Source organism: Molossus molossus, unplaced genomic scaffold (assembly GCF_014108415.1).
Source record: "Molossus molossus isolate mMolMol1 unplaced genomic scaffold, mMolMol1.p scaffold_m16_p_5, whole genome shotgun sequence".
Lineage (NCBI taxonomy): Eukaryota > Metazoa > Chordata > Mammalia > Chiroptera > Molossidae > Molossus > Molossus molossus.
The window spans coordinates 11,612,402-11,640,383 of NW_023425388.1; the positions used below are offsets into that span (position 1 = coordinate 11,612,402).

The following is a 27,982-nucleotide window of genomic DNA, read 5'->3' on the forward strand; positions in this document are numbered from 1 at the left end:
AACCTGAATACCCCCTCTGATGATTCCTATCTATTGGTATAAAAACAGCAAGCTTCCCTTAGTGCTCTAAATGCTGTAAGGTGTCAGTGAGATAACTAGAGAGCCAAATTGTAATGGAGCACCTTATTATATGGGCAGGCCGGGTGGGGGGGCATTCCCCAAATCCTCAGTAACCTGCCTTCTTTGTTGTCCGCTTTTAAAGGCACAAACAACAGAAAAAAACTACATTCTCTTGGCGCTGCTTTTGGCACCGTTAAGGGGGGTCTGATACAGAGAAGGGGGAAAGAGGAGCTTGTTTTGTCAGGGCAGCTATTAATCTTATTTTTCTCATGGTTCCTCTGAGTTCCCCAAGGCCATTATTAACCCCTTATCTTCATATTTTTCTTTGGGTTTCTAAAAGCCCTTATGTTCATAAAAAAAGTCTGCTAGGGTGTGTACATGCAGTAACTGAGGGTCAGAATGGAGTTATTACATCCCCTTTGTGGTGACATTTTTAAGATTTTTTCCAATATTCTATTTCTAAGTTCCCAGTTCTACTGGAGTACAGATCTATAAAGATTCCCCTGTACAGTTATAATTAGAAAAATTAGAGTCCTGATAAATGCAAGAGTCTCATTTTTAAGGATCTGGAGAGGCTTGCATTGTCTATTCCGCTTTTTCCGCCTTCAGCCAGAAATGGTGCAGCTAGACTAAGATGCCGTTGACCTTGATAGCCGTTGGTGCAGGCAGGATGACAGTGTATGGTCCCTTCCAGGCCGGAGTTAGTCCCTGGGTGGTGAATTTCTTTACCTATATCGAATCCCTGAGCTGGAACAGGTGCACAGGTTTGAGGTGGGCACAGGCAGGGCATCGCAGATGTGTTTATGGATGGCCTTCTGGGTAGACTGCAGGGCCTGTAAGAATTGTAAGAGGGTGAAGGGGAGCAGAGTGGTCCAGTTTTCACCGGTTTTTAAAGTAAATTTGGTTAAGGTTTCCTTTAAGGTCCTATTCATGTGCTCTACCTGCCTAGAACTCTGTGGGTGGTAAGCACAATGGAGCTTTTAATTTATATTTAATTCCTTAGAGATATTCTGTGATATCTTTGCTATTAAGGCGGAGCCATTGTCTGATCTAAGGCTCAGGAGTAGCCTAAACCTGTTACTCCCTTTATTACATTCTAGACTGTTATTCTCTTATTAGGGGCAAGCTCTTCCCTCTCAGTGTCCTATCTTCTTCCCTTCTTGAGTATTCTTCCAATGTCCTGTCTTCCTGTAATATCTATGTCCCTTTTTTTTTTTTTTTTATCCTCACCCGAGGATATTTTTCCATTTTTTTTGTACAGATAGAGTGGGAGGGAGAGAGAGAGAGAGAAACATCGACGTGAAGGGACACATCGAGTGGCTGCCACCCGCACGACCAACCAGGGCCGGGGACAAACTGCAACCGAAGCACGTGCCCCTAGCGGGAACCGAACCCGGGTCTCTCCGGACCGCAGGCCGACGCTCTAACCGCTGAGCCAAACTGGCCAGGGCTCTATGTCCCTTTTTTTTTTATCTTTCCTTATCTTTTTATTTCCTCTGAATAATCCTTTTCTTTTTATTTCTTTCCTGTCTATAACTTATATAGACCCTCTGCGACTTATATAATCCTTCTTCAATTTACATAGACCCTCTGCGACTTTCTTAGTCCCTCTGACGTGAACCTGAGAGCTTGCTTAATCTATCTACTGTCTGCACATCCCCTAGCTTTTCTCCTCCTTTCCCTATTTAGATCTATATATTTCTGTTTTCTTTTACCTTCTCCTTTTCCCTGTGACCTTACTGGAGTTCAGTAAGCTTGGTGTAACCTAACAGGGTAGTCTGGTGCACCTGGTTGATTAAAGTCCGACCTAGAGCCTCTGGGATTAATAATTTCCCATCCGACAGTATTTATTATCCATTGCTTTTCTTCATGGCTTGTTTCTGCTTGGTTAAGTCATTTTCTGACCCAGTGTAAGTAGGAGTCAGAGGCAAACTTGGGTTTGGCATGGTGACTGATATCTGGATAGGTCCCCACTGGTTTTAGGGCCACCTGTCATGCTTCCTTATTTGTAGCACGGTTTCCCCTTGTTTCATCAGAAAGCCTGGATTAGGGCTATGAGTTCAGCCCCTTGGATTGAAGTTCCTCTGTTTAAAGACTGAGACTAAATGATATGGTCCAGAGTTACTATTGCTGTCCCAGCATACCTGATATCTTCCTGGACATAGTTGCTCTCGTCCGTGAACAATACCTCATCTGATGATGGCAGTGGGTCATCCTTGAGGTCTGGGCGGCCATCTGCAGTGTCGATTGCCTCCAGGCAGTCCTGCAGAGGTTTCTCCGGGTCATCATCTGGAGGCAGGCTGGCAGGATTGATGGCAATATCCTGGGGAACTTGATGCGAGTGGCAGTGGCCAGCAATTGAATGATCTCTGGAGGAGATCACGTCTGAGTAGGGGATATGGGCACTCCGGCAGGAACAGAAACAAATGAGTCACAGTATTTTTCCCAAGGTCTATAGTCCTCTTTGAAGTCTAGGGGTAGGTTAGGGTCCCATTGGCTCGGTCAGGACTGAGTCTGTTGCACTAGTGTCTACCAAGAAACTAATTAGTTTGTTCCCTATTGTCTTGTATTATTCTGGGCTCCGGAGGGCTCAGCTGAAGGAGCCCTAGCCCTGTCATTTTCCTAAATTAAGGATGGCTTTTCATTTTGTTCCTCTATACCTGACTTTGCCCTTGTCTTTTTTATCTCTAATCGGGACCTAGGCCTCCTATCCTGACCCTTCCTCATTTTTCCCTTCCTAGGGTGACCCTATTCTGTGTGCCCTGTTTCCCTTAAATCTGCTATTATTACCTTTGCTAATTCAGCCAATTGGGCCAATAGGCCTAACAAGAGAACACGGTGAAATGTGTCTAAGGAAGCCCTTCCCCCAACAGTACCATAGTCAGAGGAATGGGAACATTTCCCCTGACCCCAGGTTTACAAAAGGATGCAGGAAAGGGGAGCAATATCCTAACACATATGTTTATGCGGGGCAGAGTGTTTTTTAACTCTCCAAGAGCACTTTGTACCCGTGCCTGGGATCCCTATATTTAATTCCCTAAAGTTCAGAGAAGCCTGTTGGAAATTAGTTGCTACTAAACCCGCTGCGGAGGAGCAGCCCAGGCTGGCATTGAAAGCATTAATAGATCCAAATTCATCTTCTCCTTTTCCCTGTGATAAGAACCCAAAGTAGGCAAACTCAGGTTAATTAACATTTTAGTATATCCTCAAGAGGGGTCCTGAAGGACAAGATAGAATTTCCTCTGAGGCTGGGAGGAGTTAACTGTCCTTCAGGGCAGGCGGAGGCATTGTTAACAAAACTGTTTTTCCTTTCATTTGAACCTCCGGACACTGACATTTCTAATCCAAATATCAATGTATACCTTTGATCAGGGTGGGAAACCCCGTACATAACGGACCTCACAGCAAAAAGATTCAAGTCAAAAGACCCTTCGGATGGCTATTTAACTCGGAATGTTGGCCATTCCAACTCATAGAGGGTCCGGAGGACCCCAGGATCGGCTGGTGTTCTGTAGCCTTGGGATCTCCTGGAAAAGTCAGAAAAGTTAGCAAGAATGCATTCAAGGGGGGTACGGGGCGTTGACGGTCCTTGTCTCATCCTACGGAAAGCAAAACAGTTAGAGCAGCAGAGAACATGGAACACAAATAGACAGACAACCGCGGTCAAAACATAAAATACTAATTTCAGAACAGACGCACCTGAAAATGCCAGATGGGTTTGAACAGACGCACCCGAAAGTGCCAGACGCACCCGAAAGTGCCAGATGGAAACCCACCGGGTTTCCTGCACCCGAAAGTGCCAGATTAAAACAGATTGGTACCAATTTCAGAACAGATGGAAACCCACCGGGTTTCCCAGGTCAGGAGTCGGCGTCCCGACCCTGAGGGGGAAGTGCGGTTGAGCGGCGTCCCGCCCGCAACAATCCCAGAATGCTCCGGAGCTACCGGACAGAAAACAGATGGAAGGGGAAATCCCTTACCCAGATCCTCGAGGCAGAAGTCTTAGTCCGAATTAGCCGAATCAAAAGCCAGAACAAATGTAGGTGCAGAGGGCGAGGAGGCAGCCCTCCGTAGTCTGAGGAGGTCGACCCCACAGAAAAGGGGGACCTCGCGGTTGATCTCGCTGGGGCCTCCAAATGTTGTAACCCAGGAGAGTCATCCTCACTCAGACATCAAGTAATTTTGAATATTAGGAGCTTTATTACCTGCGCAGGGACTGCAGCCAACCTACACAGAGGAGAACTGCAGCCCCGAGCTCAGGGGGAGGGTTGCTTATATAGGACAGGGGTTACTCAAGAGTTTAGCAGAGCAAGCAAGCTACGTGTACAGAAGCAGATATCAGCAGTTAGTAACTGTTCAAGTTGTTTGTTTTATATTTCTTAACATTTACTAAACTCTAGCCTTGAATGCCTCATTGTCCCGTCTGGCATCTCCTGATTAGTTAAGCTCATGGTCATGGCTGATCCATCTCTTCAAGAGTTTTTGTAAAAACAACTTGGGCTCAAGGAACCCGGGAGAGGTTTCTTCTTCTAGCAGATGGAGAATTACTGGGTTATAACACCACTACTGCAAAGGACCCCTGACCCCAGGGTGAAGAGGTCTTTCTAGGGCTCCTACGTGGTCTGCGTCCTGCGGTAACTGGAGGGCGTCGGTGTCGGAGAGAAGCGGCCCCTCGCTGGGATTCTCCGGGCACTCCTGGGTCTGCCCCCCTGTCCTCCGCTCTGTGGAGCAGCGAGGAGTGTGCCCCCCTTGGCCCGTAAGTGCCCTCTGGCGACGAAACATTGAGCCAGAGAATAAAATGTTGCTGGGGAGGAGGGGGGTGCGAGTAGCTCCCGTAGAGGTCAAAGTCAGGGAGACCACGGCCTGGGCACCCTTCTGGCATGGAGAGGCCTGGACAGGTGGTCACAAGGGAGATGAGAGGACAGACACGGAGAGAAGGGGCCGCAGGATTTTTGTAAAGCTGTGACACATCCGTTTCGGAGCAGTGTCCATTGTTTCCTCGCAGTGAGACAGCATGGATTGCACAGGGAGGCAGAAAGGAAAGCCTGAAACTGGAGCTGTCCTATCGGCCTCTGGAGCTGCTCACTGGCTGGGTCAGGCAGGGAACCTTGTCACCTGCCAGGAGCCAAGCTGGGGTCTCTCTGCCTCGGACAACTCAGGAAATGAGGATGGCTGGATGCAGAGGATACAGTTTGTTAAAGATCAGGTCAGAAATGCTGGGCCAGTGGAGCTGCTTCTGGGATGTTCTCTAGTGTCCCTGCGCAGCTGCCAAGAGGACAGTCCTCGAGGCCAGCTGGGCTTTGTCTCTGTGCCTGTGTGCTATGCCCGTAGCTCACCCCTGCATGACTTTCATTAGCAGAAATTACCTCTGCGTCCTTGTTCTATCATGGCGAAGCTGGGAACTGCTTCGTTTCCTCAAATAACTGGTTAGAACCAGGCTTCTTTTACATTTGATGGATGACACCCCCATAAAGACGTAAGTCCCATGGGATTGGTGGGTACCTGACTTGGAGTGGGCATGGCCTTCTCCACATTCCAGAAAGCCCATCTGCTGAGCCAAAATCCTTACTTCCCAGAGCTTCCACCTGCCAGTCTAGCTCTCAGCCCAGCTAGAGGTTCAGCCAAAGAAGGCTGGGCTCTCCTTTCAACCACCTGGTCTGGGAAGCACTGGGCAGGTGGCAGTCTCTGGCTCCTGGAAAAGCACTGATCGCCTGTGGCTCTTACAGAACGGGGTACCCCACCTGGGAGCTGGCTTCTGGAGTTCTTCCTCAGCTTGGATCCATGCTGTGACTTTGCTCCTTTATGTTCAGGCCTCGTGTACCTCGGGGCCTTCATCATCTACAAATGTCCCCTCCATGTTGAACAATCTAGAACTGTACAGGTCAGCTCCTGCACACCTTGAACAGACCTGTAACAACCAATAAAATATTTACTTTCCTCCCTGGCTGGTTTGGCTCAGCAGTCGGAGCACTGGCCCGGGGACCAATGAGTTACGGGTTCGATTTTGGTCAAGGGCATGTACATACCTCGGTTGCGGTTCGTCCTGGCCCTGGTTGGGGTTGTGCGGGAGGCAACCAGTCCACGTGGCTCTATCATATTGATGTTTCTCTCTGTCTCTCTCTCCCTCCCTCCCGACTCTATCTAGTCCTCGGGTGAGGAATAAAAAAGAATAGTGACTTGCCTGCACTGGGGAGACCACACACCAGGGCAAATACCTTTTCATCCTTTTTGAGAAGTGGTACCCAATTCTGTGTGGGGCCTGCTGTTTCTCTCCAAAGACTAATTTCTGTGGCTGGGTTTCCTCTGGACTCCTAGACTGGGTGGAGTCCTGAGTGCTGGAACCCAAGGCCTCCCTTGTGTAGGGGAGTGGGAGTGAAAGGGGGAGGTGTGTCCTCTCTCCTGGCTGAGCCTGGACTCCTGTGTGGCCCCAACAGGACAAGGGGCTTCTTGAGGATGAAAGCCACCCCCACCCCCAGCTTGTTTTCCTGAACGAGCTTCTCAGGGCTGGATACGTGGGAGCCTGAAAGTAAACCAGAGACCCCAAGAGCAGAGCTCATTCAGGTCCTGGTCCTGGAACTTCCTAGCACAGGACTCCTGTGTGGCAAAAGGTATTCCACTGTGTTCTTTCCCATTTAAAGGGTCGAGTTACACCCAATTTCCAGGAATTATTTTGAGGAGTAAATGACATGCTGTAAAAAAAGAAAAAAAGATGGACATGAAGTAACGGTTCAAGCACAGTTAATAAAACAAAGGGACTCTCAGGCAAGAGTTGTTTGGGCTCCTCTGAGATTCATCCATGTTGAGTCCCGGATCTTCCACTGTAGACTGGTCACCACTTCTCAAAATATGCAGGCCCCTGCCCCAGTCCTCTGATTCTTTTTCTCCTTCAGAGACTATAAAAGGCACAAGTGTCGTGTGGCGAACACACTCGTGTGTTTTCAACAAGCTTGTTACATCCAGCTCCATATTCATTATCCCCAAACCACAATGAGGCTGCCTGGATTCAGCAATTAGACCGCATCTGCGGGGCAGGCCCGGTTCTCAGAGGCTGGGGCCCCGCGGGACAGGGACACACGCCCCCGCCCCGCCCCGCCCGGCCCCGCCCCTCCGCCCCTCCGCGGCCCCACCCTTACGCTGCCCTGCTTTTCCGAGCGACTGCGCAGCCGCTGCGGGGCGGACCTCGGAACCCAGCCGCCCGGGCTCCAGTTTCCGCCGGACTGCGAGAGTGCAGGAGCAGCGTCCCACAGGCTCCGACTCGTGCGCCCTGTGGCTTCCGGCCCACTGTGGGTCTCAACCCGAGGCATGGGGAAAGTGAGGGGGCTGCGGGCCCGCGTGCACCAGGCTGCCGTGAGGTTGACCGGGGAGTCCGCGCCCGGCCTCGCCCCTCAGGCCCAGGAGGCGGCCCCTCCGCAGGCCTCGGCTGGCGGAGTCGGGAGGAAGGTAAAGCAGGGACCGCAGGGGGGCGCTGGGCGGCTGCGGTGGGAACAGGGTCGGCGGGTGTGGGTTGGGGCGCCGCTCTGTGCCGCTTGTGGGGGTTCCCGGGCTGGCTTCGGCCCTGTGGCTCCCTGGGAAGGTCTCCTGCGACCCTGGGCCCGCCTTCAGTCGTGTTTGCTGTGCGACCTGAGCGCCTTGTGGGTGCGCGAAGTGTGGTGGCCTTCAGGCCCTTGTCACTCGGATGGCGGGTGAGGGTGACTCCCCGCGCCCTCAGCTCCGCGACAGAGAACCAGGAACCTCCAACCAGTGTCCAGAAATGCTGCGCAAATGTGGCAGAACCTTTTCAAGTCCCGCTGAGCTCCTAGGAATGCAAAGGAAATTCCCAGGGTTAATGAAAAAGGAAGGAGCGAACTGAAAAGAGACCCATCCCTGCCTCCCTCTTTGCCCTAAGCAGCCACTACTTTCTCTCTCCTGTGAACTTTTCACATGGTTGGAGTCATCTACATTGTGGCCTTTGTGTTCGGGTTCTTGGACTTCTCAGTTTTCAACGTTCATCCAGGTGGTATCTTATGTATATGAGTGCGTCGTTCCTTTTTATGGCAGGATAATCTACGGTGTGGATAGACCACGGGTTGTTTATCCAGGGGCAGACCCTTGAACTACCCTGGAAGCATTTAGGGTGCAGCCAAGAGGCTAGCTGCGGGAAAGCAGACAAGACCTTGTTGGTCCGTGCGGACCAAGACTTTGGTTAAGTAATTATAATGAGAACAGCCGTGTTTATTGATCACTTGCTATGTGCCAGTCACTTCACATCTTTCTGACTGCCCTAACCCTTGATTTGTAGGTGAAAAGCGGAGAGTTTAAGTAAATTAACAGTGACACTTAGTTGCTGATGGAGGAGCTGATGTTTGAACCCAGGGTCTGGTACCAGTGTTCTGGTTTTTATAAAAACTATTGAGATATAATTATCATGTCATAAAACTAATTTAAAGTGTACAGTTCACTGGGTATTTTTTAGTATTTCACAGAGTTGTGCAAAAATCACTACAAATTTCAGAACATTTTCATCACCCTAAAAAGAAAGCCTGTACTTAATAATAATTCAGGCAACCATGTATTTACTTTCTATCTTAATAGGTTTACCTGTTCTGCACTTTCATATAAATGGAATATTATATTAACGTGACCTTTGTATCTGGGTTCTTTCACTTAGCATATTTTTGAGGTTCCCTGTAGTATTATTTTTGTAGCATTCATTTCTTTGTTGTCTTCATTTTTTTTTTTTTATGGCTGAAAAACATCTCATTGTTTGGGTATACTGTACCATACCACACGACATTTTGTTGGCCCATTCATAAGTTGACAGATACTTAGGTTGTTTCTAATTTTAGGCTATTATGAATTACACCACTGTGAACATTCCTGTAGAGTTTCCAGTGGATGTATGGAGTGGAATTGCTGGGTGGTACAGAATGCTATGCTTAACTTTTAGGGGAATTGCTCGACCATTTCCCACGGTGGCTGCACCGTTTTACATTCCCACCAGCAATATATGAGGGTTCGAATTCCTCCACATCCCATCACCAACTCTTGTTATTGTCCGTCTTTTTTATTATAGCCATCCTAGTGGATGTGAGGTGGTATTTCATTGTTTTGATTTGCATTTACCTAAGGACAATGATGTTGAGTATCTTTTCATGAGCTTGTTGGCTATATATTTTTGGAGAAATGTGTGTTCAGGTCCCTTGCTCATTTTAAAATTGTGTTTGTCTTTTTGTTGAGTTTTAATAGTTCTTTATATACTCTGGATGGCAAACCGTTATCAGATATGTATGGTTTGCAAATATTTTTCAAATTCTGAGTTGTTTTTTAACTTTCTTGGTATTGTCCTTGGAAGCAGAAAGGTTTTAATTTTGATGAGGTTCGATTTATCTTGTATTCTTCTGTTGCTTGTGCTTTTGGTGTTGTGAAAAAGCCAAGGAAACCACAGAGGAGCTTGAGCAGGGTTTGGTTATAGAGAGACTCTTTGACAATGGATGTCCTTTAGGGGTTAATGTAGGGCCATGATATATCTCAGTATTGACTTCTTCCAGTGAAATATACAATCTGTATAGCTCCATTTCCTGCCATCCCTTGTCATACTATATTGTTTTGCAAATTGTATCTATATAAGGGTGGGCAAAAGTAGGTTTACAGTTGTGAGTACTTGAAGCAGTTTATTCTTGTATTATTTATTTATTAATTCTTCTTCTTCTTCTTCTTCTTTCTTCTTTCTTCTTTCTTCTTTCTTCCTCCTCTTCCTCCTCCTTCTTCTTCTGTATGCTTACTTAGGATTTATCTTTTAGGTACTCATGCCTAGTAATTTAACCTACTTTTGCCCACTCCTATATACTGTATTTTACAGCCCAGCCTGAAGTTGTTACAATTATTCTTTTATTATTAGGTACATGTTTACCTTTTCTAGGCTCCCTGTTTTGTTTTGTTTTTGTGGATTTGAATTACTGTTCGGTATCATTTGCTTTCAGCCTAAAAATTTTACTTAATATTTCTTAGAAGGCAGGTCTGTTAACACATTCTCTGAGCTTTGGTTTATTTGGGACTATTTTTTTTACTTTCGTTCTTGAAAGATAGTTTGAACACTTGGTGTATGCCATCCCACTGCCTCCTGACCTCTATGGTCCCTGAGGAGGAGGAGTCAGTTGTTAATCTTATAAGAGTGCCCTCCATTGTGATGAATCTTTTTTTTTTTTTTTAACTGCTCTCAAGGTTATCTTTTTGCCTTGAAACATTTTGGCTGTGATGTGCCTGATGTAGATCTCTGTGTTTATTCTGTATGGAGTTTGTATATCCATTTGGAGTTCATTGAGCTTCTTGGATATATAGGTTAGTGTTTTCCATCAAATTTGGCAAGTTTTCCACCATTATTTCTATGAATATTTTTTCTGCCCCCCTCTCTCTCTCTTTTTCTTGTACATCTATTACTTATGTTGGTGTGCTGAATGGTACTCTTAAGATGCTATTCATTTTTCCACCTTGCCCTTAAAAATAAAAGTTATTTTACTGGCAAAAAAAACGGATTTGGGAATAGCAAAGAATTGTAGTTTGGAACAAGCCAGTTATAGCAAAAGCCACAGGCAAGTCTAACAAAGTTGGAAGAGGTATTTAACAGGAAAAGGAGGAAGTTGGAGGGGTTGTTTTGAAGGAAAGACCTTTGGAGAAAAGGGAGAATTCAGGGAAGTGACCGTTTCTCATTGGCTGAAATGCTGGGGAGTCGGTTTCTTATAGGAGATACCATGTACAGCTTTTCCTTTGGGGCCTGTAATTGGTGATTCCTCCCTGTGGAGGATTCTTCTGTTGGGGTCTGTAATTGACTATTTTTCCTGTAATTGGTGTCAGGTGGGTACTGGCTGGAGCTCCCCTCCTGGACTGGTCACTCCATTTCAGTCAGGTTTCCCTTTATTTTCACATCTGCAAGCCTATTCTGTAAACTTATTTCTATTGATTTGTCTGTCATGCTCTGTTATTTTCTCTCTTTTCTTCAGACGGCATCATTGCTATCCATCTTTCTTTAAATTTGCTGATTCTTTCCTCTGCCAGCTCAAATCTAGTTTTGAATCTCTCAAATGAAATTATTCATTTTTATCACTACTTTTCGACTCCAGGATTTTATTTTATGTTTTATTTTTCTTTTTCTTTTATTGATTTTAGAGAGAGAGGAAGTGAGAGGGAGAGAGAGATAGAAACATCAATGAGAAAGAGTATCAATTGGCCGCCTCCTGCATGCCCCCCCCACCCCAATGGGGATCGGGCACACGACCTGGGCATGTATTTTGACCAGGAATTGAACCAGCAACTTTTTGGTGTGTGGGTCAACGCCCAACCAGTGAGCCACACCGGCCGGACTATTTTGTTTTAATAGTTTCTCTCTCTTCCTGATATTCTCTGTTTGATGAGATGTGATTGTACCCTCCTGTAGACATGGTCTCTTTTAGTTCTGTGGCCTTAACTGCAATGGCTGCTTTGAAGTCTTAGTAAGTTCAACATGCAGGCTGGGCCCCTCAGTGCAGCTGCAATGACCTAGATCACGCTTTCCTGTTTCTCTGTATGTGTCATACTTGGTTGTTGTGGGAAACTGGACCTTTGGGAAGTGCATTGTAGCACCCCAGGGGGGTGATGTTGTTTGCCTGGTCATTTTACTTGTGTATTGGCCTGGCTCTGAACTAACTTTGTGAAGTCTGTTCTACTCTCCCTCCAGTGTGCAGCCTCAGATCTTCTGGCTCATATATATTTTTCTGTTTTAATCTTTTCGCCTGGCTACCTGGATCAGCATAAGCCACTTACTAGTCAGATTGTGTGTAAGCCCCCTCATCCAGTTAGGTTTTGGCCCTTCACCACTGGATGTGCATGAGGCCCGCAGGCTGCTGTCACCTTCAGGAGTTCACATTTTTTTAATCACCTTCAGCCAGGGACTAGCAGCTTTGAGTTTCCCTGTGATTGCTCCTGAGCCAGCATGGCCTAGAGCCTCTTGGCCTCCAGACTGCCAGGGTGCACTCCTGGAGGGGCTCTATGCATAAGCCCTTGTGCGCAGGGCCTTTGCCCGGCATTGTATTTGCTTGGGGCATGCTTTCCATTGTGCCCATCCAGAGGTGGTTGTGATAGGGGAAGGGCTCGCAGTAGATTGCTCTTGAGGGGGTGCAGCCTACACCCCAGGGCTCTTGCTGTCGTCTTTGCAGTGTTCTCTCTGTTGCATTTTGCTTGTTCTGCCGTGTAGCTGATTGCTGCTAGTGTTGTGGCGCAGTGAGCTGCACAGCCAGCTCAGATCCCCAGTGTCCCACAACACCCTTGGGCTAGGACTTCTCACTCTGTCCTGTTAGAGTCAGTCCCCTCCTCAGAGCCTGTTCCTCCCCTGGGTGGAATCTCTGTGCCCACACTAGAGAAGTGGGTAGGGACAACTTCAGCTTCTCACTATGACACCCCCTCTACAAGTGGATCTGGGGAGTGACCCCTAATCTTCTTAGCTCGTGAGTAGCTCCACCCTGCAGTGCTGGGTAAGGATGGTCAGGACCCAGTATTCTAGACCTTCTCTACCTAGGGTGGAGTGTCTGCCAAACAAGTGGGGATCAGGAGGCAGGGGAAGGAAGCCCTGGTTCTCTGGCCTCACCTTATTGGAATAGAGCCTGTGTAACTTGGGGTGGGGGAACTTGCTGGCAGCCTGACTCTCCACCCCTTTCCCCTGACCCCAGTGAAAACATAGGCATGGACTGGGAGCTGGGGGAAGGGATAAAGCTGTGGTAGTTTCTGATATGCCATAAATTCTTAAGGAGACTTAACATTTTCTCCAGTTAAATGGTTGTTGGGGAAACAGTCTGCCACACCCTCACTCTGCCCTTCTCGACATGTGTTCCCCAATAGCCCCAGCTTTTTTTATTCCCTGTGCTGGTCAGTTCTCTGACGGCTCTTGTTTACTGCTCCTGGGAAGTCCCCAGGAGCCAGGGCTTCTCTGTCAGGTGCTCTGGTGGGTGCACTCAGCCCAAAACCTTCTTGGCGCTTAGGCTAGTTTCTGCGTCATCCCATCCTGTCCGTTGGTGTAAGTCTACCCTGGAGGTGGATGCTGAGGTCCTTCTTGACGCCCCTATCCTGGAGCTTGGCCCTGGAATGAGCTGGTTGGGCTTGGGAGGTGGGCTCTGGGTGAGCATGGTGTGATGGGCAGAGTGACTTGGAGGGTTTTGAAACCTTGATATAGGGATGGCCCGCCTGGTGATTTGAAGGTGCCACTGTAGGGCTCTGGGGTCTGAGTTCCCGAGGGTCCTGGGACTTCCCTGCTGGGGAGTGAGGGTAGTTTCCCCAGGTCCTCCTCTGTGATAGCTGGGCCAATCCTTGCACATCTTGAGACCCTCACCCAGGGGTCTCCCTGCTGTGTGACAGGCCTTGCATTTCACCATGAGGCCATGGAGCGAGTCTTAAGTGGTCGTCTTTCTTTCTTTTTTAGGAGTGGGCTTTTGTGAACACTGACATCTTTGCCAGGACCAAGATAGACCCCAGCACCTTGGTGCAGAAGCTGGACTTAGACACGAGGAGCGTTACTTCCATCAGGAGAGGTGAGAGGGAGCGAGGTGGACCTTAGGGCTTGTATGTTTACAGTGCCTGGCTGGCTTTGAGTTATTCATATGCATGGGCCAGAGCAAATTTCAGTTAACTGTACATTTTTAAAACATTTTTATTAATGGAAAAATTTAAGATTTGCTAAAATAGAGAGAGTGGTATAAATAAATCCCATGTGCCCATCACCCACCTTCGACACACACATGCTGCATTATTTTGAAGCAAAAGAGTTTCCCTCATGAAGTCTTTAGTATCTTTTCTAAGGGCTCTTTTTTAAGAAAAACACCTACAATGCCAATATCACATCTAAACAAATTAGCAGTAATTTCTTTTCAAATAAACACACAGTGCTCTCATCTTCATGATTGCCTCATAGTGTTTGCTTTTTTAAAAAATCCGGGTGCAAACAAGTGCCCACACTGCATTGCAATCCCCTCCTGACCTTTCCTCATGTTTTTATGATGTAAGGAGGAAGGGCATTTTCCCCGTTTTGGATTTGCCGGCTGCCTTCTCCTGGTGTCTTTAACATGTGTCTCTGATCAGCAGAGGCTTGGCCACGTCTTTCTGGCTGAGCTTCCCTGGAAGTGGAGAGCAGCTCCGCTCTCCTTCGAGCTGCCCTGGAGGTGGAGTGAGCTCCCGAGGCCTGGAGAGGGCACCGCCGCCCTGTCTGGAGAGAAGCCTTAATGCTGCCTGGGTGTGAGCTGCACATACACAGTTGCACATTTAAAATAATAGAGGTGTGGCCCTGGCCAGGTTGGCTCAGCAGTTAGAACGTCGGATTGAATTGAAGGGGCTTGGGTTCAATTCCAGTCAAGGGCACATACCTGGGCTGCCCAGGTTTAATCCCCAGCCCCAGTCAGAGTCTGATAGGAGGCAACCAATTGATGTGTCTCTCTCACATTGATTTTTTCTCTCTTTTCCCCCCTCCACCTCCCTCTCTGTCCCCCTCTCCCTCTCTCCCTCCCACTCTTATCTAAAAATCAATGGAAGACTATCGGGTGAGGATAAAAAATATATAAATAAAAGTAAATAAATAAAAAAGAAAATAATAGAGGTGTGTAGCCTTGTTAAGAGCACTCTAGTCTCTTGGTAGTCCTACTGTACCCGACCTGCACATCTGTTTCTGTTGGTTTGGTCCTACCATGCATTCTCATCTTGAAAGTTGTAAGTAGCTGTCCTTTTTGTTTTACTGCTCTAATACTCTTTGTGTTCTTGTGATTCTCTAGTGAATTGACGTACAGACTTTTCTTAATTATTTCTTGTTAATTGACTGAGCAGCATCCAGGTTTTTAGTATCATTTTCCAGGTTTCTATCTACAGTTTGTAAACAGCTTAGAGTTGTAATATGTGGTTATTTCACAGGTATGACTTATTTCAAGCATCTTCTGTGGGGTTTTATGTTGTTTATATCATTGCTCTGGGTTTTTGCTATGTCACTGGGGAGATGTATGGGAATCTCCTTGCCATTCTTTGTGCATTGAAACTGTAGGGAGCAAACACTTTTCCCCCAACCCTCCTTGGAATCCTGCAGATTAGATTCACAAAAGACAGATCAACAAGAGAAAATCAATTTATTAATGTGTGCAGTACACTTCACACAGGAGAAGCAGCAATGATGAGAAACTCAAAGGGTTGGGGAGAACTTGGCTTCTATAGCATCTTAGCAACAAGCAGTATGTTTATAGGCTTACAAGGCACAGACTGTAGGAAGGTAAATAGAGGGGAACAAATGGAGGAAGTTGTCTATGAGGGGCCATCTTGGCTCTGACCTTCCCTCACCTTCACAGCCACAAAGCTTCCCCCTGAGAGGGGATTCATGGCAGTCCTTATTTTTCAGAAGTTTCTTTGGTGACCAATGCAATCAATCAGTTTTCTGTTGTTCGCTGATTCTCTTATGGCTTGTCTAAGTACTTGGGGCAGTTCTGATCGCCTTTCTTAGCCTTGAACAAGTGCTTAGGTATTTTAGAGGTCAACTATTTGTCATGTCATACAAAAAACTCTTCTTGGGTTTTAAGAATTGTTGAGAAAGTTATTCCCCCAGAGAGAGAGCTGACAAATGCTGTTTTTCTGACAGTTTCCCCTGGCGGCTCTTCCCACCCCTCCTGCCTATCATCTCTGGGACCTCTCTCTCTCCTTCCCGCTTCTCCTGGTGGTTGTGGGACTGAGTTTACTTTCTGCTCATAGAACAGGCTCTGCCTTGTTGGTCCAGGTTGGCATGCTGTCCTGCCTGTTGGTGGTGCACACACCCAGGAGGAGAAGCCATGTGTGCTACAGCTGGTGTCCCCCAGCAGTTTGGAGGAAGTGGAGGGGACAGAGCATTAGTTTTCAGTCACAGGAGCTGAGTTGGATTCCCGGTGCTCTGCTTTGTTGGCTGTTGGATTCGAAGGCATCTGTGTGGCTTCTCAGGACCGTTAGTTCCTTGAGCATCAGATGAGCATGGCATCTACTGGCCAGGTGTGCTATGCGGGCCTGCCTGGGGGTCCTACTGGGCTTCTTCAGCCATGCTGACCAGTGGTACTCCCGTTACAGTGAAGGGCTGGCCCACTTTGTCATCTTTCATAGACATGGATCTGATGCAGGGGAAGGCCAAGGCCATCATAGGTGCTGGCCCCTTTCTTTGCTGAGCTCAGAGCTCTGAGGCCTCACCTGGGAAAAGGAGGACCATCTGGCCTCCCTCCAGCACTGCTCTCTGTGGGCACTGTCACAATTCCACCTGCACAGAGAGACGGGCTAAACTGTGCACCCACCTTCAGGGAGCCTCAGGTCAGCACCAGCACCACTGGGGCCCCTTCCCAGACCTGCCGATCCTTGTCTTCACACACCCTCCCATAGGTTCTGATGCTGCCAAGTGTGGGACCCTGGCCCAGAGCCTAGTGGGTCCTGCTTGGCAGCTACAGGAACACAAGCCCTCTCATTCTGTGTGAAGATCCTGGAGCTCAGATGGACCCTCTGGCTTCTGAGCTGTGCTCAGCCAAGTACTCCCTGGTTTCTTGATTGGGTCCTGCAACGGCTGCAGCTCCCGAAGGAGCCTCCAAGGTGTCCAGATGCCCCAGGTTCCTGGTGGCAGGTGACTGTGTCTCAGTCTTGTCTCCCACCTGAGCCTCCCTTTTCAGCAGCTCTTTTGTTTTGGCCTTCCTCAGCTTTGCCCCCCTCCTTGTTGGCCAACGCCTGGATCTTCCAGGGGAACAATGGGTCTTGTGGTCCCCAGGCCTGAGCTGGGGCTGGTGGCCCGGGGTAGGTGCAGGTCATGTGGAAAGTGGTATCCAGTCTTCTCAGTGCTGCTCAGTGACCTGCTGGGCTGTGAAGGCGAGGGCACCTGTCTGCCTGGATTAGCTCAGATGCATCCTTTCTTCAAGTCCCTGGGCTGAGTCACAAATAGAAGTACTTTCGTCTCTCCAGCTGTGTCTGCCTTTTAGCCAGCGTGGACTAGAAGAGGCCAAGCCCACCCAGGGGGGAGCCTGGCCTGTTGTGGGTCTATCACCTGGGTGGATAAATGTCCATCGTGCATCTCCCATGTGCTTGTGTGTGTTGCCCTCCTCCAGGCAGATGTGCGCTCACACACTCCCTGCAGCCCCAGGACACAGTGGGACCTGCTTTGCTGCATGGAGCCTTTGGAGCCCTGTGGCCTTTGGAGCCCAGTCTTTCCCGTTTCCCTTCAAATTCCCCCTTGCAGACAGGGCTCCATGCTTCCTGTGCAGAACTACTCAGCTAGAGGCCACCCCGCACCTACCTCCCTCTGCAGATGACCCCCAGCCACCACCAGCCAAGCTTGGCTTTGCCCTGAGAGTCAGGGCACCTGGGCTCATGGACTTCTTCACTCCTGTGTTCTCCCTTGTGGTGGGGACTTGAAGGAATGTGGCGATGCAGTCCTCCCTCACAAGATTGCTGCTCTGCCCTTCTACTTCTAGTCCTATATTCCTTTGTGCTGGAAAGTTGCAGAGAATAAGCCTTCTCTGTTCTCAGACAAGCACCTGGGGAGATGGTGATGTTGAGTGGACAAGGATGCCACAGTGGAGGGATCTTGCTGTAGGGACACCCTGACATGTGCGCTCACCTTCTCTGTCTCAGGACTGTGCTGCTGAGACCCCCCGTGTCCCCCAAGCCGAGAGAGTTCTGGGCCTCATGGCCATGCAGACCACAGTACAGCGACTGCATTTTCCCTGTGCTTGAGCTTCCCAGCCTGTGCCTCTGACCTGCAGCAGGGGTTCCCCATGAAACAGGAGTCCAGAGCAGGGCAGGTGCAGGCACCGGGCTGCTCAGCAGAGGGCAGCAAAGCTGTGTCTCCTCTGCTGCCAAGCTCAGATGAGAGAGGCCAGTCCTGCTTCTGGAAAGGAGCTGGGGAAGCTGGGCTCCAGCACAAGGGGAACCCCAGGGCTTTCCAGGGGTTGTTCAGGAGTTTTCCACAAAGTCCCCCTCCAAAGACTCTTCCCATTTTTCCATCAGCCTTGCAGTAAGCAGTAAGACAGACTCAGTCCACTCCCCTTCCTCGCCTCCACCCCACCCCCAGTTGTAAAAGGGAAACCAATGAAGAGTAAGGGGTGTGGAGAGGGAATTAACTGCCTCGGGGTAGCCATTTTCTGGACAGACTACTTGGCATTGTTTTTAGCTGTGTGTGGGCTCCCTGAGGACAATGGACGGGCATCCTGGAGTCTTGAGTGGGTGGCATTTGCTGTGTTTAGGGGCCTGTGTCCTTGCCATGCGTGTGCTGCTGGCTGTCCCAGGTGGTTGCAGGGTGCTGGTTATGAGCAACTTGCATGTGTCCTGGGCTCTGGTGACCGCTGTGGGGAGTAGGTCCTTGGCGGGAGTGCTTCCACCAGGCCCCAGAGAGGGCCTCCACTGCCTCCAGGGAAGTCCTGGCCGCAGGGCCTGACGGCCTGTGTGCTTGGCCAAGTGTAGGACCAGAGCCTGGGCTTCCGCCCTGGGCCTCTGGCGGCTTGGGGGTGGGAGGTTGCTGAGCCCACATGCTGTGGCTCTGGCTGTGCAGTGGCATGGGGCAGGTGGGAAGGTCCCTGCTGTCAGGCTGCTCTTGCCTGGTCCGCATGGAGCCCTTTATTTATTTTATTTAAAAATTTTTTTTTCTTTATTGATTTTAGGGAGAGGGAGAGAGAGATAGAGACATCAGTGAGAGAGAACATTGATTGGCTGCCTCCTGCATGCCCCTCACTGGGGATTTGGCCCACAACCTGGGCATGTGCCCGGACCAGAAATCGAACCGATGACCTCTTGGTGCAGGGGTCAACGCTCAACCACTGAACCACCCCGGCCGGGCTGGGCCCTTTATTTTTAACAGACAAGCAGGAAAGGGCAAGGTTAAGGAAGCAACCAAAGAGGACTCTGCCTAGGCATTTTGAGAGGGAAGGGGTTGGGGCAGAATGAACGGCTGTAGGGCTGGGCCTGCCAGTTTCTGCCTCCTCCTTGGTGGTGGAGGGTCCTGCATCCAGGTTTATCCATGTCAGGGCTTTGGGGGGTCAGCGTGAGTGCACCTTGTCCTGTGCCTGCATTCCCTTCTCTCCCCACTTTGGAACAAGCCACAGTCACTCTGTTTCCCAACAAGTTCTTCACACCTTTGGACATGGTGTGTGGAATGACCTGACCCATGGCCTGTGGGCACCTGTGAGGACATGTTTGTGCACACTGGGCTGAGGGATGCTGTGTGAACAGGACCGCTGTGCCAAGGAGCTGGATGCTAGCACTCCAGAGTGGCCTGAACTCATCTGGGTCCATCCCATCTATTGATAACCTCAAGATGGGCTGGGTTAGTGGAGACAGGGAGAGAGTGATGGGGGCCCCAGAAAAGAGTCACTCGCATCATACGGGGCAGGAGAGAGCAGGCACTGACAGGACAGTTTGCCTAGAAGGGCCCCTTTCCTCCAGTCCACTTGTTCACATAATTTTTTTCCTTGCAGAGGTTTTACATTTGTATATAGTCAAATCTGTGTTTTCTTTGTGTTTTGTAATTCTTCTGTGTTTTTTGTAGTACTTTTGTGGCTTTATTTTTTTTTTAGTTACACATTAATCTTTTGGGACCTTACAGAGAGAGGTGAACAATTCCTGCTTTATTTTCTCCCCAAATCTGTGTCTTAGGTTGTGTTACCATTGTGATAAGGAGACTGTCAATATCATGAATGCCTTTGTATTTTATGAGTTTGGTCACATCAGCTGTAACTTATAGTTATCTCTCATTGCCTGTGCCCATGTCCTTTTACACAGTGTTGTTGACATCATTTATAGAAAGGCTGATTACATATTGATTTTTCTTATAGTTCCATTTAGAACATGCTCGTGTGATAGCCTGTTAACCATGTCCTCCCAGAAGTCAGCACCTGCAAAACTGTTTCCTGTCCTCTGACCATCCCACACTGGTGGTCGCCTTGGTGACCTGGGAAAGGGGGTGGGCCGCACAGGCATAGGGGTGGCACAGGGGGAAGCAGACAGGTGTCCCCTTGCTTGAACTCTGTGTTCTGTTCCACAAGGCTCCTTTAGGAGAAGAGAGCAGAGGGTTACTGACCTCACTAACACTGCTGGAGTTGCACTTCCGTTTTCTGGATAAGACTGAGGCTCAAATGGGTCAGATAGCTGCCCAAGTTGTGTCTCTATAGTCAAAGCTCCAAAGCTCATCATTCTGCTGTATACACAACAGCATCTTACCTTCAGCTTTTCTTGTGAAAGCAACCTGTGCCTGAGTTTGCACTGGGCCTTCTCTCTGTGCTCCTGGGTACCATTTGGGTCTGCATCTGAGGTTACTGCTGGCACCCATGGGCCATGGAGGCACCTCAGGGCAGGCACAGGGCAGGGCTTGGGCACGGGAGGAGCCTGGTCTGCTGAGCAGGAGGCCCAGGGTGGCCAGCCCCACCCACCCTGCCAGTGCTTAGCTTGGTTGGTTGATTGTTTTAAGTGTTTTTATCTTAGGTTCTGGAGAATTTTACTCATCTTTAAGATAAGAAAAAACTGCTTGCCGGGTCACATGGACACTCCAGGTTGGCTAGACCTGCCCTGGACTCGAGGTTTCTGGTCCTTGCCCAGGTTCAGGTGGAGCGCTCAGTCTGGGATGGCCTGCCCCAGAATCTGGATCATTCTCACTTTGTCATTCATCAGAAATGCTGCTGGACGCCTCGTCGCCCTCCCCATGGCTACTGTTGATTTCGGGCACGTCTGGGAGTGTAGTGGGGCCAGCACGTAGGGCCTCACTCTTGGAAAGGGACTGTAATTCCTGTGAAGTCATATGCTCCAGGGTTTATACGAGTTTCTCACATGAGCAGAATCACCACCTGGCTCTTGACAGAACTTGTTTCTGCGTTGTTTTTCTCAGATGTCATGGATCGGTTGTAGCAGTAAGAAAATCTGCATGAAGTAAAGATGAGTCCAGATGTACATCTCGTATTAAACGTCCTGGGTCCAGTTAAGGCCAAGGAACTGTGGTCAGCCTGGAGTTCGCTCCATTTTTAGAGCAAGCTGGAAGCAGAGATGACGTTGGCAGGTCTAGTGTCTCCGACCTCCCACCCTCCCGCGTGCGAGCCCGCATGCCACAGTCCTGACGTCGGGCAGACAGCCATTGGACTGCGTCGTCTTTGTGCTCCCAGAGTGGCGCACCCGCCAGCCTGGCAGTGTCGGCTCCCCCCAGAGCGTCCCCCCTCCTGCCCCTGGGCCGGGATGTATATGGGCGCTCCAGCCTGTCCAAGCGGAGTCCAGTGCTGCCTGATGTGCCAGCTGGCACTACCTGAGCCTTCTTGGGGCCACACGATAGCTTCAGACACACTGTGACTGTCTTTGTCCGGCTGGGAGTCAGGTCTGGCCAACACGGGCATTGGCTCCCACCCAGGGCAGTGGGCACTGTGCTGCGCCTTGGCAGTCCGCCCACCTTGAAGTGCCTGTTGGGGGCATGGGTTCTGTATCTCGTTCCCCACCCCACTGCCTGTAGTGGGGGAGGTGACAGCCTGGGGATCAGTGAGGCTGACCTGAGACTCTCCGTGTCCTGCAGTTGGGCCATGTGCATTATCTGAGTGCTCTGGGAGCTGCACCTGTGGCCACACTTTGGTTCATAGTTTATTTGGGGGAATTAACCCCCAAATCCCGTCCCCAGTACCCCTCCAGTGGCCTGGTCCCAGGGGTGCTGGTGAAGCTTCCGTGGCACCCAGCCCAAGGACACTGCTGTGGAGGCCTGGTGGCTGTGAGCCCGCATGTCACACTCCATTCCAGGCCTGGTCCACAGCAGTTCCCTGTGACTGGCCCCCTCTGAGCCTTGTTTTTCTCATCTGTAAAATGGGACTAGTCATGGGGTCACTGACATAAATGTGCCCAGTGCTCCTAGAGGTTATCAGGTTTCTTCAGGAGCTAGCAAGTGTCATAGGCTAGCAAGTGTGATGGCGTCTTGGCTCCTAGCAGCTTGTGCTGCTGCATGTGCTCACGGGGAGGGGCCTGCTCACAGGGAGGGGAGAGGTGTGCAGCTTGGCTGGCCTGCGGGAAGCACCGCGCTCTGTCACTGAGGAGACATTGGTGTCTTAGCTCAGCGGCCGTAACAGCACCACAGACCAGGGGCTCAAACCGCAGCCATTTGCGAGAGCAAGGTCTTGGGTGGCTGCTCCTCCTGAGGCCTCTCCTTGGTGTATAGACGGCCCTCTCCTCCCCGTGTCCTCACGTGGTTGTCCCTCTGTACGTGTCTGTATCCTAATCTCCTCTTGTTTATAGGGACATCAGTCTTACTGGCTTAGAGCTCACCCATATGACCTCATTCCAACTTAATTACCTCATTCAAGACCTTCTCCCCCAGTACTGCCACGTTCTGAGGTACTGGGCTTAGGTCTTCAGCATGTGAATTTGGAGGACAGAGTTGAGCCTGTCACAGTAGAGATGTGCAGACAGGCCACGGTGGTGAGGACAGGAACATGACGGAGGGGAGGCCACAGACCTATGTGGTTGAAGTCACCACAAAGTAAGAGCAGACAGTACGGGGTGGGGAGGAGGATGGGACAGGAGCTGAGGGGAGTCGGGTGGGCAGTGAGAGGGTCCTCTAGGTGGCCAGTGTTTTGAAAACAGCTGTTTGGGGAACAAAGGAGAAGGTGTGTGTTGTACTTCACACCCTGATGCTGGCAGGTGAGGCCAGGGACACATCCCTGTGTGGGCGGTGAGGGTGGACAGAGGGCTCTGGGAGAAGGCATGTCTGAAGGGAGTAGGTTTTCTTATCTTGGTTGATTCATTGATCAGCTGTGGGACGACTTCTTGCTTAGCCTGTACTCACCTGAGTTCTCTGGGCTTCTGGCAGCGCCTGTGCAGAGAAATTCCAAGCCCATGGTGCTTGTGAGCCTAAGCTCCAGTGTGCCCAGGCCCCAGGCTCAGCAGAGGGGACTCTTGGTGCTGTGAGGTGCCCACTCAGTTCTCCGTAGCTATGGGTCCTCTTTGAGTTTTGTGGCCCTTTCTTGTCAGCATGCTTACGCAGCGTCCTCCTGCAGGTCATCCTGGGTGCGGTGCAGAGGGTGGTAGGTGAAGGCCTGTCTGGGCATCCTGTTGCTTCAGAGGGACCCCTGTGCTTCGGGCACCCTCCTGCCATTCTGCTGAGGTGCAGCATGGTGTCCCTGGCACTGCAGGAGCTGCTGCTCCATCTTTCCCTGGGTGCCGTGAGAGGCTAGGGCTGACCTCGTCCTCGGGACAGCCCAGCTGCTGTGGGCGCAGTGGTCCATGTGGCGGCAGTGCTGCCTGGCACCATCAGAACCTGCCCAGTTCTGTTCCCAGGCTTTGTGGGTGGAAGCTTCAGGCTGTGTCCTGTGGGAACGGGGACGCTCTACTCATCACACATGTGCTCTGTCCTCAGGTGCTGAGGCGAAGACGATTTTGCCCAAGAAGGAGAAACTGAAGCTGCGGCGTGAGCGGTGGCTGCAGAGTAAGTGCGTTCCCGGCGGTGGCGTGGCTCAGGAGGGCGCGGGCTTCCTGTCCTCTGTCCAGCTCATTGCACCTTTCAAGGCCCCACCGTGGCTGGTGGATGGGCTGGGGCCTTGGCAGCATACTGGAGATGGCCTGTGATGTGACAAACAGATGGCCCTGGGGGTGGCTCTGTATGAGCTGCCACAGAGCCTTTACTTCTCCCTGAAAAAATGGTCCCAGGAAGTGCTGCACTCAGCTTCTTGTGTGTAGAAACTCTTGTTTTTGACCCTGTGACGAATTTGTAGTTAACAGAAGTGACACATGCTTGTTGTGAGTCCTTAAGGATACAAACTGTCTGGAGTGGTAGGTGAAAAATCGTCCCTTTGGGTGTGTCCTTTCAGACCTCCAGGCACACACCTGCACACGGCTTCTGGGCGACAGTGGTTCTCTGTGTGATCCGAGGGCTCCTGAGTCCCGGATCTTTTGGGGGTCAGAGGGGCCTTTGTCTCCAGGTACCTGTCTGTAACGGTGGTTTCCTTCACGCACTTCCGGCTGAGTCTCGTGACAGGTTGAATGCCACTCTCCCACTAATTTTGTTTTGGAAAATATAGTTATTTTTTATGATGCTGAATATTTGCTAATGTTTTTCTAAAGATTTTCCTTGTAAAGATTGTTTTATACTTTTTCCCTTACTGTTGTGTTTTTAGTGTGATTCTGCTGACTTTTATGATTACTGTAAGTCAGAATACGGTTGGCCTTCTGGGTTCTGCATCCTCGGATTCTACCAACCTGGATTGAAAATAGTCACATGACACTTGATGGGGACACATTCTGAGAAAGACATCATTAGGGAGAACATCGCAGAAGCAGTTACACACACCTGAATGGTACAGCCTACTACACACCTAGGTGTATGGTGCAGCGTCTTGCTTCTGGGCTACAAGCCTGTATAGCAGGTTACTGTTCAGAACTAGGCCAAATCAAGCCCAGGAGAAATGACTCAGTCAAGAGACGTAAACACCAGATGTGTGAGGCTACTGTCTTACAGCAAAGATTTTTAAAGTAGAAAGAGTATACTCAAAAATAATGTGGTAAATACATAAACCAGTAACAGTTGTTTATTATCATGATCAAGTGTTATGTACTGTACACAACTGTATGTGAAATAGTTTTTTAAATTCTTTGTTACATAATCTGTGCAACTGTTCATTCACATGCCTGTCCATCTACCAACCCATGTTTTATCTACACATTCCAAAGGAAGTGCAGACATCAGTACACTTTCTCCCAAGTAATTTTGCCAGAGTTCAGTATTTGTTTATGGTTCTTTTTTATTTTTAGATAAAACTTACATACAATGAAATGGAATCTTAAGTGTGCCAGTGAGGGATTCATGACGATGGTGCACAACTGTGCAGCCATAATCCCTTTCACTACAAAACATTCCCACCCCAGAAATCGCATGACCACCAGGGTAACCACTGCCTGCTCCTTCTGGGTCACAGTTTAGTTCACTGCTCTGGACGTCATGTGAATGGAGCCATGTGGGATGTGCTCTTCCTGTGGTTTTGAAATCCATCCGTGCTGCAGGTGGCTGTGGTCCCTGCCGTTCTGGTGCTGAGAAGTATTTCTTTATATGGACATAGTATTTGGTGCCCACTTTCCTATTGATGGACACCTGGTCTTTTTTCTCTCTTAGCTGCTATGACTAAGGCTGCTTTGAACATTCTTTACAAGTCTTTTTGTGGACATATGTTTTCATTTCTCTTGGGTAAATACTTGGGAATGGAACGCCGGGTCATAGGGTAGTTGTATGTTTAGTTTTACAAGTAACTACCAGATGTTTCTCTAAAGTGGTTGTACATTTACACTCCTACCAATGATGTTGGGAGCTCTGGCTGTGGCACAGCTTTGCGGGCATGTGGTGGTGGCTGTCTGCCGAACACAAAGTGGTAGCTTATTGTGGAATCAGTGTTCATTGCCCAAATCAGCATCTCCATGTCTTAACTGCCCCTTTGTGCATCCAGTTCTCGCCAGTGTCGTGAGTATCGCGAGTATTCCCTGAGGCTCTTCGTCTTTTTTTTTTCTTATCCTCACCTGAGGACATTTTTTCATTTTTTGTTCAGAGAGCGAGCGAGCGCGCAAAACAGACGTGAAAGGAACCGGGGCCAAACTGCAACCGAGGTACACGCCCTTAGCGGGAACCGAACTCCAGTCTCTCTGGACTACAGGCTGATGCTCTAACCGCTGAGCCAAACTGGCCAGGGCATTTTGCCTTCTTATTATTGAGCTCTAAGAATTCTTATGTCCTGAACACCAGTCCTTGGACAGCTGTATGTTTTGGAAATAATTTTTTCTCAGACTGTGACTTACTATTCTTCTAAAAACTTTATCATTTTGACCTTTATATTTAGGTTTCTGATCCATCTTGAATTAATGCTTGTCTGTGATATGAGTCTTTCCAGGTGGATATTCAGTTGCTCAGCACTGTTGTAAAGATTTTGTTTCCTCATTCAATTGCTTTGGTGTCTTTGTGACAAATCAAATGGACTCCTGCTGTTTGTTGTGCCTTAGTAAGTTCTGGGCAGTCCGGACAGCTGTAGCTTCAGAGTAAGTCTTGGACTCAGATAATGGAAGTCCTGTGTCTTAGTCCTTCTGTTTTAAGATTGCTTTGAGCACTTCAGCCTTCGGCGTTTCCAAATCTTAGCATCGGCTTGTTAATTATATACTTTTTAAATTAATTTATTTTTGTTAAAGATGTTTCTCCTTTTTCCCCCGTTGACACCCTCCTCCCCACTCCCCCCATCTCACAGTATCATTGTCTATGTCCATTGGTTATGCATATATGCATATAAGTTTTTTGGTTTATCTCTTTCTTCCCCCTCCTCCTCTGAGGTTTATCAGTCTCATCCCTACTTCTTTGTCTCTGGGTCTGTTTTGTTCATCAGCTTGGTTTGTCAATTATTAAAAACCACCATCACCAACAAAAAATCTAGTTGGGATTATGATTGAGATTGCTTCAAATCTATAGATCAACTTTGGGAGAATTTCCATTTTAACAATATTGACACTTCAAGTCCTTGGACATGCTATGTCTCCCCAGTTATTGAGATTTTATTTAGTTTTTTACGTCAGTGTTATATAGATAGAAGTCTCACTTTTTTTTTTAAATAAGTTCATTGCTGTTTTATAGTTTTTAAAACTATTATAAGTAGAACCCTCAAAAATCTACATTTTCCAGTTTTCTACTAGTACGTAAAAGTATTTTTTAATACTAATCTTACATCCTTTAATCTTGCTAAAATCATACTAGTTCTGGTAGTTATTCTGTAGCTCCCTTAGAATTTTCTACACTAGTACTCATCTCATGCCATTTAAAATAGAGACAGTTTTATATCTTCCTTCCAAACTTTGTTTTAGAGTCTTCTGGTAATCTTTTTTTTTTATTTAATTAATTTATTTTTGTTACAGATGTTTCTCCTTTTCCCCCCCACTGATTCCCCCCCTCCCCGCCCACTCCCCAGCTTTGTTGTCCATGCCCATTGTTCATGCATACATGCATATAAGTTCTGTGGTTTATCTTCCCCCCACCCCCTCTTCTGGGGATTGTCAGTCTGTACCCCACTTCCACGTCTCTGGGACTACCCCATTCCTCAGACTGTTATGTTCATTATATTCCACAAATAAGTGAGATCATATGATACTTGTCTTTCTCTGTTTGGCTTGTTTCGCTTAGGATGACACTTTCCAGGTCCTTCCATGTCATCTCAAAGGATAAGAGATCTTTTTATCCCACTGTATGGGAGAGCATAATTGCTAATGATATATCAGATAAGGGGTTAATTTCCAATATATAGAGAGTGCTCATACAACTCAACAAAAGGAAGACAACGAACCCAATTAAAAAATGGGCAGAGGAACTAAATAGACACCTCTCCAAATAGGACATAAAATGGCTAAGAGATGTATGAAGAAATGCTCAACATCACTAATCATCAGAGAGATGCAAAGTAAAACAACAATGAGGTATTACCTCACACCTGTCAGAATGGCCGCCATCAACAAATCATCAAACAACAAGTGCTGGCGAGGGTGTGGAGAAAAGGGGACTCTAGTGCACTGCTGGTGGGAATGCAGACTGGTGCAGCCACTATGGAAAACAATATGGTGTTACCTCAAAAAATTAAAAATTAAAAATTGAACTTCCATTTGACCCAGTGATCCCACTTCTAGGAATATACCCTAAGAAGCCCAAAACACCAATCAGAAAGAATATATGTGTCCCCATGTTTGTAGCAGCACTATTTACAATAGCTAAGATCTGGAAACAGCCCAAATGTCCATCATTAGACGAATGGATAAAAAAGCGGTGGTACATATACATGATGGAGTACTATGCAGCTATAAGAAAGAAAGATCTCTTCTTGTAATCTTAACTGCAGTGATTCAAACCTTTGGTGCAGTGATAAAAGCCGTGAGAATTGTTCCTGTTCCTGAGAACCAGGGGTTGAGGCCATGGTACTGTCCTACC

At 48.6% G+C, this 27,982-nt stretch overlaps 1 protein-coding gene across 2 annotated transcripts in view; it reads left to right on the top strand.

The window, feature by feature from the left end:
• The first annotated feature begins 7,282 nt into the window (after positions 1 to 7,282).
• Positions 7,283 to 27,982, top strand: part of FAM207A (family with sequence similarity 207 member A) — a 29,990-nt gene continuing 9,290 nt past the window's right edge. For both annotated transcript variants that reach the window (XM_036243876.1, XM_036243877.1), the window contains exons 1-3: positions 7,283 to 7,500; positions 13,484 to 13,592; positions 23,402 to 23,470. In XM_036243876.1, the coding sequence (XP_036099769.1) occupies positions 7,363 to 7,500; positions 13,484 to 13,592; positions 23,402 to 23,470 (316 nt within the window). In that variant the 5' untranslated portion in view covers positions 7,283 to 7,362. The remainder of the gene's footprint in view (positions 7,501 to 13,483; positions 13,593 to 23,401; positions 23,471 to 27,982) is intronic.